At 37.9% G+C, this 13,259-nt stretch overlaps 1 protein-coding gene across 1 annotated transcript; it reads right to left on the minus strand.

Moving 5' to 3' along the window:
* Positions 1–8,931: 8,931 nt before the first annotated feature.
* Positions 8,932–13,049, minus strand: LOC137240001 (uncharacterized). The gene is made up of 5 exons (XM_067765871.1): positions 13,029–13,049; positions 10,805–11,219; positions 10,428–10,741; positions 9,906–10,370; positions 8,932–9,815 (listed from the first exon to the last, which is right to left on the minus strand). The coding sequence occupies exons 1-5, from the start codon at positions 13,047–13,049 to the stop codon at positions 8,994–8,996; spliced, it is 2,037 nt and encodes a 678-aa protein (XP_067621972.1). The 3' UTR covers positions 8,932–8,993.
* Positions 13,050–13,259: the final 210 nt, after the last annotated feature.

A 13,259-nucleotide genomic window follows, 5' to 3' on the forward strand; every position in this document is an offset into this window, starting at 1 on the left:
AAATGCAGATACACAAGGTTTTGTTAGGCCTATTATGGATTCGTGTTTGTTTTCACTAAGACATTAATTTAATTTTGTGTGTGATATTTTAAGAAAAATATTTGTTAATTTAAAAATTTAAGTTATGCTTTTAATGACGTGTTTCTCGCATATTTCCTAGAAAATTTCAACAAACTTTCCATTCAAAAGAAACTTTCCACGCTGAAACCGTCAAATAAGATATTCGCTCATAGTGACTAAAACGCAGTTCTGCTCATCTATGTCGGGCAAACAAAACTACATGAATATATTAACGTTCGTTGGATTCCTAAAGGGCCTCGTTAGGTTGGAACGAGAGCGGTGGGGCGGTTCCTTCTGGCTTCTCCGCGTTATTCGGTGGAAGTAAAACCAACTTGGTCAGTGGCCTCGTCACTTCGCCCCTTTCCGTTGTGATGCCGACAACTCTGACCCGGTCATCGGGACTAGGGTGGAGGTTGGCTATTCGGCCTAATCGCCATTCGTTAAGAGGGAGATTGTCCTCTCTTATTACTACAAGGTCCCCAGTTTTTATATTTGTCTCGGCATATTTCCATTTATTGCGCTTCTGTAGCTCAAAAAGATATTCGTTTTTCCAACGCTTACAGAAGTGTTGGGTAAGACTTTAAGTTTCTGCCACCGGTTTACTACGGAGGCAGGATTCTCGTTGGAATCAAGTTCGGGCGGAGCTAACAGATGGCCCCCTACTAGGAAGTGGCCTGGGGTTAGTAGTGTCAGGTCAGTGGGTTCGTTTGAGGATGGGCTAATTGGGCGGGAGTTGAGACATGCTCCGACAAAGTTAGTGCCATTGTCGGATTAAATATTTTTCGGACATCTTCGTCTGCCGATAAATCTGTCAAGGGCATCTAAAAACGTAGGGGTACTAGGATCTGTGGTAGCTTCCAAGTGAATCGCTTTGGTCGCAAAACAGATGAAAAGGCAGACGTAACCCTTTGACATCCGGCATCCTCGGCCACGATAACTTTTGACTTAAAAAGGGACCGGTAAAATCGACACCTGTATTCGTGAAGGCACGAGCGAAGGTGTTGCGTTCCTTTGGTAATATCCCCATGAGTTTTGTTTGAAACCGTTTTTTATACATGGTGCAAATTTTGCAATTATGTATGACTGTTCTGATCAGGTTGTTGGCTTTGGGGATCCAGTATTGTGTGCGAATGAGACGCAGCATTAACTGGTTTTCTCCATGGAGTGCGACCTGGTGAATGAACTTGACGAGAAGGCGGGAGAACCGGCAGCCATAGGGCAGCACTATAAGGTGACGTTCTTTGAATGGTATATCTTGCGAAGCGCCAAGACGACCACCTACTCTTATGAGATCATCCTTATCCAAAAAGGGGTCAAGGAGTAACAGTTCATTTTTCGTTTCTATTAACTCCTGTGATTTTAGTTTCGAAAATTCCTTCCAATAATATTTCTGTTGGATATGTATCAAGAGTTGGGTCATCGATTTCTTCTGGGTAAATTAAAAGAGATTTAAATTGGACCGAGGTTTTTGTTTTTGGATGAGTCCTTTGGATAAATCTCCACACATAAGAGAGTACTCTTAACGCTCTAAGCAAATCTGAAAACCTATCAAGAATGGTTGTTCTATTGTCAGTTCTGGCTATCGTGTGAGCTTGAACCTTTTTTTTCTCTATTGTTGTGTCGTAGTTGCCCTATTGTATAGGCCAATGGGATTCGTCTCAGCGGGTTAAGGGATCAGAATATACCCGCGGTAGGTATGCCTGTCGTAAGAGGCGACTAAAATACCAGATTCAAGAGGCTGTGTAGCGCAACCTTTCAGGTTGCCAGCGCAATATATAGCTTCTCCAAACCCAATTGTCAACCTCACCTATCCGCGGCGAATCCTGTTTCATTAACAGACGAGGCTCTGGCGACCCCAAGCTCCTCATGGAACTTGGGGGTAGGGAGGGAGGGAATGGCCTGAAAGTTTACTGTGGCCACATAAATCGTTCCCGAGATGGTCGGGCTAGCACCTTAATGGTGCTATGTTACCGAAGCGTACCGGATTTGTATCCGGCAAAGGACCATCACATCGATAACACTCCCCAAAGCCTTCGGGGAGCAACCTTATCGCTACAACAACAACATCATTCGTCCTCTTGTAGCCAAGAGGGCCCCTGCCACTACAAAGAATTTATTATCAGTTCAAACGCCGGTAACCCTCTGATGGCTAAGTCAGCTGGGTTGGCAGCTGACTCCACATGTAGCCAATTTGTATTTCCCACTTTTTCGACTATTTTCGTTATGCGATGGGCGACGAATGTAGACCATGAACATGGCGGCTTTCGAATCCACCCCAAAACGATTGTTGAGTCCGTCCATAAATACGTTTCCGCCTGCCCTATGTTGAGGTTGTTGATGACTGAGTTCATCATTTCCGCCAAAAGTACGGCTCTACAGAGTTCCAACCTTGGGAGTGATACTGTTTTTACAGGGGCTACCTTGGTTTTTGCTAGAAGCAAGTTAACAAAAACTTTGCCATCTTCCTTGACCCTGAGGTAAACCGTGGCTGCGTAGGCTTTTTCAGACGCATCACAGAAATCGTGGAGTTCGATGCTGTCTCCCGGCGAAAAATATACCCAACGCGGAATTTTAATATTGTCTATTCCATGGTAGTGTTGAGTAAAATTCTTCCAGCGTTCCAACTAAATACTTTGCATAAGTATTTTGGCTACGATTACTATTGGCGCGAGCGATCCTAGTGGGTCGAATAGTTTGGCTATGGCTGATAGTACTTCCCTTTTCATTTATTTATTTATTTATATATTTATTGTCTACCGAATAGTTCTAACAGACTCATTAATTAAAAAGTATAAAGAGACTAGTCTTAAAGCTACTTATCTCTAAACTGAAATTCAAATTTTTAGCATATGAATTGCATATTCGAACGCATCTTGTGAGTGGCCCATGAAACCATAATTGGTTGCATGAAAAATTACATCGAATAAACGAGTTGTCCTTAAATTAAGACTTGATGAGTGAACATGTATTAAATTAGAAATGAGTTCACAGTTGATTCTAGAATTCATCACATTATACACAAAAATAATAGAAAAATAAGATCTTCTCTCTTCCAAACTTTGCAGACCTAGCAACTTGCGTCTGCCAATATAGTCTGGAAGCCCATCAGGCCATGACAGAGGACGCAAAGCCATTCTAGTGAACACCCTTTGCACCTTTTCAATTATAGAAGTAAGATTTTGATAGTAAGGGTTCCAAATTATACAGCAATAGTCCAATTGACTACGCACTAAAGATATATACAGCGCTTTGAGAGCAAGTGGGTCAACAAAATCCACAGTGTTTCTGCGTATAAAACCAATCATAGAAAAAGACTTCGACACCACATGGTCTACATGGTTGGAAAAGGTCAACCTAGAGTCGAAAATAACCCCTAGATCCTTAATAGTATCTTTACGGCACAAATTTTGTCCATTTAGTACATAGTCGCAAGTCACTGTCTTAGACTTTTTAGCAAACGTGATGACGCAACATTTACTAACATTTAGATGGAGATGATTTAATATACACCAATTAGAAAGATTATTTAGATGAGACTGAAGACTAGAACAGTCAATTGTATTTTGAATTTTTAGGAATAATTTAACATCATCCGCAAACATAAGACAATCCGCAGTTGAAAATTGATCAGGAAGGTCATTAATAAAAAATAAAAAGAGGAGAGGCCCAAGATGTGTACCTTGGGGGATACCTGACCAAGCATGTATGTAAGTTTGAGATCTAGCGGATTCCATTTGGACGAAAAGTTTTCGTCCCATAAGAAAACTTGAGAAAAAATCTAGAAGGTTTCCGTTAATGCCGAATGCTTTGAGTTTTTCCAAGAGAATGGAGTGGTCTACCTTGTCGAATGCCTTAGAAAAGTCAGTGTAAACTACATCTAACTGTGCTTGGCTCTCAAAGGCGTTAACTATTTTGTTTGTAAAGACCAGATTTGAGCAAGTTGATCTCGAGGGTACAAATCGATGTTGATGTATAGAGATATATGATTGAACGTGATCGTACAGTTTAGCTTTGACCACGTGATCGAAGATTTTTGCAAAATTACTTTGTTTCACAATGGGTCTATAGTTAGATACGTCATTTCGGTTACCCGATTTGTAGACTGGCAATATTGTGCAAAGCTTCCAAGAGTCTAAAAAGATACCTTTACTTAAGCACTTATTGAATAATTTAGCGATGGGAGTAGATATGATTGAGTTAAGTAGCCTGAAAAATATTGGAGGAAACCCCTCGTGATCAGCTTTTGAGCTGTTTTTTAGAATAGATATTGTGTTCGCAACATCCTGTGGCGAGACGCTAAAGCCATCAACTTGATCCAATGTCAAGGCATTGGGCGTTGCATAGTCACTAGGTGCATGAACTTCATACACTTTTTGAAAAAAATTTGCGAAGAGATTACAAGAATCAAATATGTTGTCGGATACATTACCTACGTAGGACAGGGTAGTTGGAAACCCACAACTTTTCCGTTTCGTGTTGATGTATTGCCAAAAACTTTTAGGATTTTGTCTCAAGTTGGATTCAATTCTAAACATATGTTGCTTGTAGAGAAAATTATTCAAACAATCAAAGTCCTTTCTTAGACGGATGAAGACTGAATGGTCGGCCTCTGAAGCCGTTGTTTTATACTTTTTGTAGGCTTTATTTTTTAAATTTTTGAGGTGACACAATCTGTGATTGAACCAAGGTGGCTTATTGTTGGACCTTAATTTATGTTTAGGAACAAAATTTGAAATCATAAGAGTAAATAACCCAGATATCTTGCTGTATAATAACTGTGGATCATCTAGGGAGTCTAGAAATGACCAGTCAACATTATTAAGATAATTATTGATTCCAGTAACATCTGCTTTATTATAGTTATATGACTTGGTATCATCAACGACGTTCTTATCGAATTCGTAGAATTAAAATTCTATGGTTAGTGCTTTGTGATGAATACTATTATTTAATAATGGTGCAATGCATTCCCCACAAGAAGAATTCAAATCAGCAGAAATAAAAACTAGGTCTAAAAAGCGATTTAAATAATTAACAATAGAATTATTTTGATTTAAGTTATAAGATAATATATTGCTCACAAACAGTATATCGATATCTGATCTCAAATTGGATGGTGAGGTTAAATTATCAGTGGATATCCATTCAATATTACCTAAATTAAAGTCACCAAGGTAAATAAGTTCATCGAATTGAGTTAAATTATTGTATACCAAGATTAGGTTGGCTAAATGATTTTCATAAACATCAATAGTACTATTGGGAGGAATATAAGACAATACAATGAAAATACATTTTGATTTAGAAAATTTAACTTTAACACAGATCTGTTCAATCTTATTGCCATATGAGTTAAGAGTTGTAAGTTCCTGGTCTGTTTTCAATGGCCTTGCGGTAAAGTAAAATAAGTCGCTATGCGCGTTCCATCGTATTCCAAGAGCTTTTACTGTGTTGGTATCTTCGAATGCCAAAAAGTCCTCACTGAGTAGATGTTGCTTAGGGATGTCCTTAAGAATTTCTTCACAGTTGGAAGTCCATTTTCGTAAAGGAAATCCTGCTGAATGTAGAGCTTCAGTGATTTCGTCTCTTGCCTTTATGGTTGTTCCGATTATGTGCCCTCCCGCTAACACGTCGTCCACGTACATACATTTTCGCAGAATGTTGGAAGCCACAGAAGCCCTTTCGACATCGTCAGCTAATTGTAGCAATGTGCGTATCGCGAGATAAGGTGCGTAGTTTATACCGAATGTAACCGTTTTTATCTCATATAGATTAAGAGGTTCTTTTGGGCTGGCACGAAAGACTATACGCTGATACTTGGTATGATCTTTGTTCACCCATATTTGTCGATACATTTTCTCGATGTAAGAGTTAAACACGCGGCCCCCATGGTGTGATGGTAGCGTGCTCCGCCTACCACACCGTATGCCCTGGGTCCGCACCCGGGCAAAGCAACATCAAAATTTTAGAAATAATGTTTTTCAATTAGAAGAAAATTTTTCTAAGCGGCAGTGTTTGGCAAGCGCTCCGGGTGTATTTCTGCCATGAAAAGCTCTCAGTGGAAATTCATCTGCCTTGCAGATGCCGTTCGGAGTCGGCATAAAACATGTAGGTCCCGTCCGGCCAATTTGTAGGGAAAATCAAGAGGAGCACGACGCAAATTGGAAGGCAAGTTCGGCCTTAGACCTCTTCGGAGGTTATCGCGCCTTAAATTTTTTTTTTATGAGTTAAACACGTATTGATATAATCTCCAGCGTAGAATAAGTATTGGAAGATCTGCCTAAAGTACCGGACCCGGGAGTAAAATGTCATTTAAGCTGTTACCATTAGCCGTCGGGCTAGAGGTATTGAAGACCACACGGACCTTCGTGGAGGTACTTTCAGCTTTTATGACAGCATGGTGTGGTAGGAAATAGTTGTCGATTGCATCTGCTGATATGCTCCTACCAATTTTTGACATGCCCCAATGTCTCATATACGCTTAGAACCCTTGTGTACTCTTCTTGCAACTCAAGATTTTATGCGAGCCGTGTCTCATTTCGGAAGAATTGAGAGCACGCTCTTTTAAGAGAAGAGCCTAAGCATATAGTTGCAGGAAATTCTTGTTTGAAGGGGAGGGACAGTATATATTTCCCATCTTCGTGCCTTTGCGTAGATTTTTCAAATAAATCTTCACAAAATTTATCGTCTGCGCTCATAGCTTTATTTGCAGGGATGTTTTCTAACTCCGAGAAAGCCGATAATTGTTTATCTAAGGTCACTTTGCTATGATACGCTACTATGTTATTGGTTGGATTTTGTGGTTCTGTGCGGCCGGTTAAAATCCAGGCAAACACAGTTTCTTGTGCCAAAGGCGTGCTCAGTACATTTTTCTTCAGGCCGCTAAGAATTATTTGGGGATATAAATCGCATCGCAATATCAGATCTACTTCTTCGTTTACATAGAACTTTTTATCCGTTAGAACTGAATCTGGAAATGCCTGCATAGTCATAGCACTGATACGACAGGATGGCAGATTACCAGTCATTTTGGCTAAAACTAGCACCGTGGCATGCATGCGGAATATTGGATGAACTGGTGATCGTATTTCTATGTTGCATGCTTCTTTAATTTGCGCAACGCTAGAATCTGTGATGCCCGAAACTTGAGCTCGGATCTTTCTAGAGGGAAGCTTGATTCTGCGTTTGAGTCGTTCAGTAATGAAGGAAGACAAGGAGCCAGAATCGATAAGTGCCCTAGCGGAAAAATCTGTGTCAGTAATGTGGATATTGACGCGTGCCGTACCGATAAGCACGCCAGAAGTAGCATTGGCATGACAAGACAACACAGTATTTGTTTGCTTCTCAGTGGATGTATTTTTCTCCCGATTAGTTTGGGCCTGCTTGGAAGTCGAGGGTATATCGTCGGACTTATGCTGTTCCGATGATGAAGTACGATGTGCAGTTGTCTTTTGCTGATTTGTCTGCAGATGTAGGAGCGTGTTATATCGTGATTGGCATTTATTTCAATTGTATGCGCTTGTTCATCTCTACATAGTATGTTCCCAACTTAGACAATTAAGACAACCGTTTTCCTTTTTGATAAAGTTTAATCTATCCTTGGGTTCGTAACGTGTAGGTTGCGACTTCGGTGCCTTCACCTTTACTTTTCAAACCGTATAGTGTTTCCAGTGTTTGAAACCTGCTAGATAGGAACTTGTCCATATCCTCCCATTTTGGCAAGCCACTTTTTTGTTCGATCGTTTGTTCCCAAAGTGCCAGAGTATTTTCTGGTCATTTTGTGGAACAGAGATAAATAATTATTGCATCTTAATTACAAATATCAACTTGGTGACACGTGAGGGATGATAAGCAATTGTTAATATCTCTTTGCAGCCTTTTTACAGAGCTACCACACTCACTTTCAATTGGACTAAGGTTGACAAGAATTTTTAATTGCGTATTTACGAGGATACGCTTATTTTCGTATCTCTTGCACAAGTTTTTCCAGGCCATAGTAAAACCCTCATTTGTTAGAGGATATTTTTTTTACTATATCTCTTGCTTCACCCTGGGTTTTTTTGCTGAGATTACATAATTTTTCAACCCCATCGAGGTCCTCGTTTTTAATATATATAACCGAGAACACGTCTCGAAAAGATGGCCAAGACAGATAGTCACCTTTAAAAATCTCTGTCTCGCATGGAGGTAGGCGAACATGGTGTTTGCGTTCGGTCTTTTTTGGGTTGACTGTTCCAGGTTCTCTCTTTCTGCTTTATTCAGGATTTCTAATTGGACCGTTATAGCTGACATACATTTTATATAGCTATTCATGGATAGTTTGTGTTTCATTTTTACGGCCTTATTATCTTCTTTTGAAAGACCCTCTTGTTTCACTTAGTCGTCATAAGAGTATGCTTGTTGGCATCTTTTGTGGCGCTGTTTTCTGTCTCAAAGTCAATTACTGCTTCGGCAAAGCATATGTAAGCATCCATTTTGGAGTATAATGTATGGACAGCTTAAGATAAAAAAGTTTTAGATGGTTCAGGACAGCTGGTGGTTTAGTAGTATTTACTACGAAGAAGGAATTTGGCCCAAACGAAAATTCTCAGTCACCCGATACAATATAATGGTTTTTGTTGGATTTTTAAATATTTTATTGGTTATATAGCAAATGTGTGTAAAATGTATACAAGTATGTGTATTAGACCTGGCGTTATTTTTTTTTTGGAATTTTGAGTACGGGGATTGGTCAAATATGCGATTCGATGTAATAATTCATGTGGTAAATTTTTAACTCAATCAGAGTGTGCCAACCTGTGCCATAATGAGGTCCAAATATAGAAAAACACTTGGTTTTTTTACTGTTATCTGTTTATTTATTAAAGAAAAAATAAAATGACGCAATTTTTCCACAATTTGCATTTCAATCATTAATATATGTCTCAAGAATATTACAAAAGCGAAGTTTTAGTATATGAAGGGAACTTTTGCCTGTAGTTCTCGACAATATGAAGCAAGTATTGTTTATCTTCTTCGCTATGAGTTAAAGACCGGTTAAAATCTGTTATTAGTTTTACTTTCCTCTCAGCAGAATCATTAACAGCAGTGACGTTTTTGAGGATTTGAACACCTTTTAAATATTCTGCATTTTCGCACCAGTTTGAGGGATCTAAGTTGAAAAATTTTATGTCTATTTCCAATCGTGAAAAGATATTTCTAGTTCTTTGCGTTACAAAACAACTTAAATCTTTACTTATGAATGCTTTCATTTCTTCAATGCTGGCATTTACATTTTTATGCAGATAAACGCCATTGTCGTCATTGCTTTCAAACTCTTTTTCTAATGCTAGTGCTTCAACCATCTTTCTTTTCACATTTAAGTCCACATTAGAATCGAAAAAGGCGAGACCAACGGCTTCCTCGGACAGATACCATAAGTGGTTTTTCATTTTATCTAATAAGGCTAGAGATATTTTTGGGTCGTAATAACCGGCAATGTTTTTTACCAGCTGCAAATCCAAATTTGGTGCTTCGACTGCATTAGTAGTTCGAAACCAATACGGAATATAAAGACGCACCATGAAAATACACACATTGCGGAATCCATTCAAATGGCTGGAAGACATTTTAAATTGTTTTTGCAAAGCAAACATTTTTAAGGCATATATCGCTTTTGACATAAACCTGGCATGTGACGTCGCGCCAGGTGCACGAAAGGAAAAGTTCGGGATGCTGTCACTTAAGAAAATAAACATGAGTTGCAATAGCTCTTTCTAATCATGGCGAATGTGGTCTTTTGCTATATTTTTGATGCAAAATTCTTTATTGGCTTCACATTCCTCTGCATTTATAGCACGTCGCACTTCTTCATCCATGATTCCAATTGAAAGATCTTTTAAATTGAAAGTGTTCCATTCCCGCGAAAAACGTTCAAATATGGCAACTTCAGGGCCACAAGATTTTCCAAAATATATTTCAAATACAGCTCGTAGTATGATTTCTGCAATATGATGCCTGCATGGCAACCACAACAAGCTACGTTTCAATTTTTGTTCCAGCAACATTCCAGCACCGTTACGTTTACCAGTGTTTGTAGCTGTCGTGTCAAAGCATACCAATTCCACCGAATTTATCATATTCATTTTTTCTAAGTAATTATATATGGACTGGGCGATTGCTTCACCAGTTCCACATTCAATAATTGGAATGGAAATTAATTTTTCTATATTATCTGCCGTTAAAACAATAGCTAGGCGTTCTACTTTTTCCTTTCCAGTCATTGCAGGAAGTAGTTTACCGTCCCAGTGTAACATAAATGTATCAGGGATCTGAAAAATTTTCGCTCTGAGAAGTATTCATAACAAATCCAAAATAAACTTTTATACCTTGAAATTCTCAATAATTTCTGTACCATGACGCCGACGATATTCCTTGCGCTGTTTTCTCAAACTTGTACAATTAATAACCAGATCTTCAATATCGTGACCCAAAGCTTTAGCTGTTGCAATAATAAAATGAATTGCGAGTGGGGTTGACAAATTGCCAGCATCCATACAAGCAAGCATTCTATCATCTATGAAGCTTTTTTTACCACGTTTTTTTTTCAGCTCGTTGGTGTTTGATACGATCATTAACTGCTCTACAGATTTTTCAGACTCATATTCACTTTCATCACGTACATCATAGTCTACACTCAACTCTAAAAAAATTAGTTGAAAGAGAAACTTACATGTTATTTGTTTCAGCAGAATTAACTAAATACCTTGAGTGCTTTCCAATCTTTGATACTTTGCTCTGCGTCGATTTTCTTCTTCTAACCTTTGCGCCTTCCGTTTTTCTTTATTTGCGAGACATTGATCTATAGAAATCATGCTCCCAACACGCCCTGGCTCTCTTTGTTTAATTAAAAAGTCTCGGTCCTCAGGAATAGCTATCATTTCTAAAGCATCAGCATGTGCAATATCGAATAAATTGTTCAAATTATCATTGAAATCATTTTCCTTTTTACGAGAACTAGGAAACGAAGATGTACAAAATTTCTGTACTGTTCTCCACTCATAATATAATTTCACCAATTTATCGTCACATGCTTTTTTGTTTAACGTTGGAACACGTGCTCTTTCCCAAAAAGGCAATATTTCCTTCGAAGCCAATTTAGCACTTTCCTTAATTGTTTTCTTTTCACACCGCACATAGTAAAAAAAAACATTTCAGCACTTGTAGTTGTGACGGTAACTTGCTTCCAAGTATATTTTTTTCACATTTTCCTATCAAATATACGTTTGTGTCAGCAGATCTAAGTGTAACAAAATTATTTACAGCCATCACGATATTGCAGTATAACTTTTACTATTTTTAATTATTTTAATAAAGACCCTTTCTTAACCACAGTCAATTTCGCAATGACAAAATATTAAAAGGTCTATTTGCACGTCTCAGTCTGTCTAATTATCAACATTGGCGTATGTGAACCGTAATGTATGAATTTACCGTTAGGCGGGCCACTGACTACATTATCTGCGCAAATTCGAGTAATTTGTTGTTGTGAACTCACTGAACGCAATTCCACTCAATTCCAACAACAGTCTTGTGCAGATAATTAATTTTACTAATTTTCTTATCATTATTGGACATATAGAAAAAATTACTGTGCAAAATATTGAGGAAAAATGAGGTCATTACATTCTATATATAATAAATAAACAGATAACAGTAAAAAAAACAAGTGTTTTTCTATATTTTGACCTTTGACCTCATTATGGCACAGGTTGGCACACTCTGATCGAGTTAAAAATTTACCACATGAATTATTACATCGAATCGCATATTTGACCAATCCCCGTACTCAAAATTCCAAAAAAAAAAAAATCTCATATAAGCTGCGCCAGGTCTAATGTGTATATTATAAACTATCCTAACTCGCCACCCGACAGTGCTATTTGAATTTATGTGGACAAGAAAAATACATGCCAAATAATGTTGTACTATGTACTACCAATGTGTTTTCAAGATAAGTGATATTTTTCTGCAACAAATTTAAAAGGAAATGAAATAATCAGGTGAAAAAAACTTGAGATGTTTACGAAAAAGTGTAGTTATGAAAAACCTGAGTGCAGTATTTGTGGAGTAAATGTTATGTTGGTTATGTTAACTGAAAAATCAATGCACCAACAATCCGTTTCTGCCTCGAATATTGTTACCTTTGGTTGGGGGAATACTCGAGTGCAAAGATGCTGCGTGCCACCTTTTAAATAACACAAACACTAGCGAACTTCTGTTGCACAAAAAATGAAATCCATTGCTCACCACTAAAAAAACGTTGTCTGTTTTCCACGCACTCGTGAATAAAATTTTCTCACAAAAACTTATTTAATTATCCAAAAATATCTTAGTGCAATTGAACACCCACATACCTTTGATTTTATGAATATGGTGATGTGTTTTAGTGATGAAAAAAGTTGTTGTGTTAAGCCAGGCTTAGCAATATAGCAATTCCGCTGTTATGGACTGTATTTCAGGTATGTGCTGGTTCGTTTTCCTACGAAGAGATGGACCAAAATGTCAAGCCGCGGCACTCTTTGGTGGGCTTATGCTCCGGAAAGACTCAATTATGGGCATGAGACGGGAGACAAAATACACCAAAATGAAATGAATTAGTTTAAATTCGTTACAATGGTTTTATTATATTTATATAATAAAGTATAAAAAATATGAAAATATAAATTTATGTATTTAACTTTAAATTACCTTCGATGTTGTAGCTGCTCCGTTGCTCCTGACTGCAGTTCTTGAAAGTCAAAAGGAAAGAAAAACGAAAAGTAACTAGGATTTATATCGGACCGGCCGATCAAAGCCTTTTCGTTCAGTTTCCCCTTAATTCGGACTCTAACATGTATTTTTGTGCAACAGTTAGACAATAAAAAAGTGCGAATTAGGGTGGTACGAGATATTTAGCTTATCAGCCTAAACACCATATCGAAACTCACACTTGGTATTTCCAACCACATTATAAATTTATCAGGCAACGCTGTATGTTTGAACGCAATAAGGTAACCCTTTTTTTAACTTCCTTATTCGTACTACTTCCTTTTCGTACATTCTTTGAACTCTTTGTTTACGGCGTGAAAAAACGTGCAGTTGGGAAAACCAAATGTGAGTATACTAATACAAAATATCAACTTGTTTAATTAATTCTAATTGTAACCCTTTCCTGAAAT

The sequence above is a fragment of the Eurosta solidaginis genome, chromosome 1 (assembly GCF_040869045.1).
Source record: "Eurosta solidaginis isolate ZX-2024a chromosome 1, ASM4086904v1, whole genome shotgun sequence".
Lineage (NCBI taxonomy): Eukaryota > Metazoa > Arthropoda > Insecta > Diptera > Tephritidae > Eurosta > Eurosta solidaginis.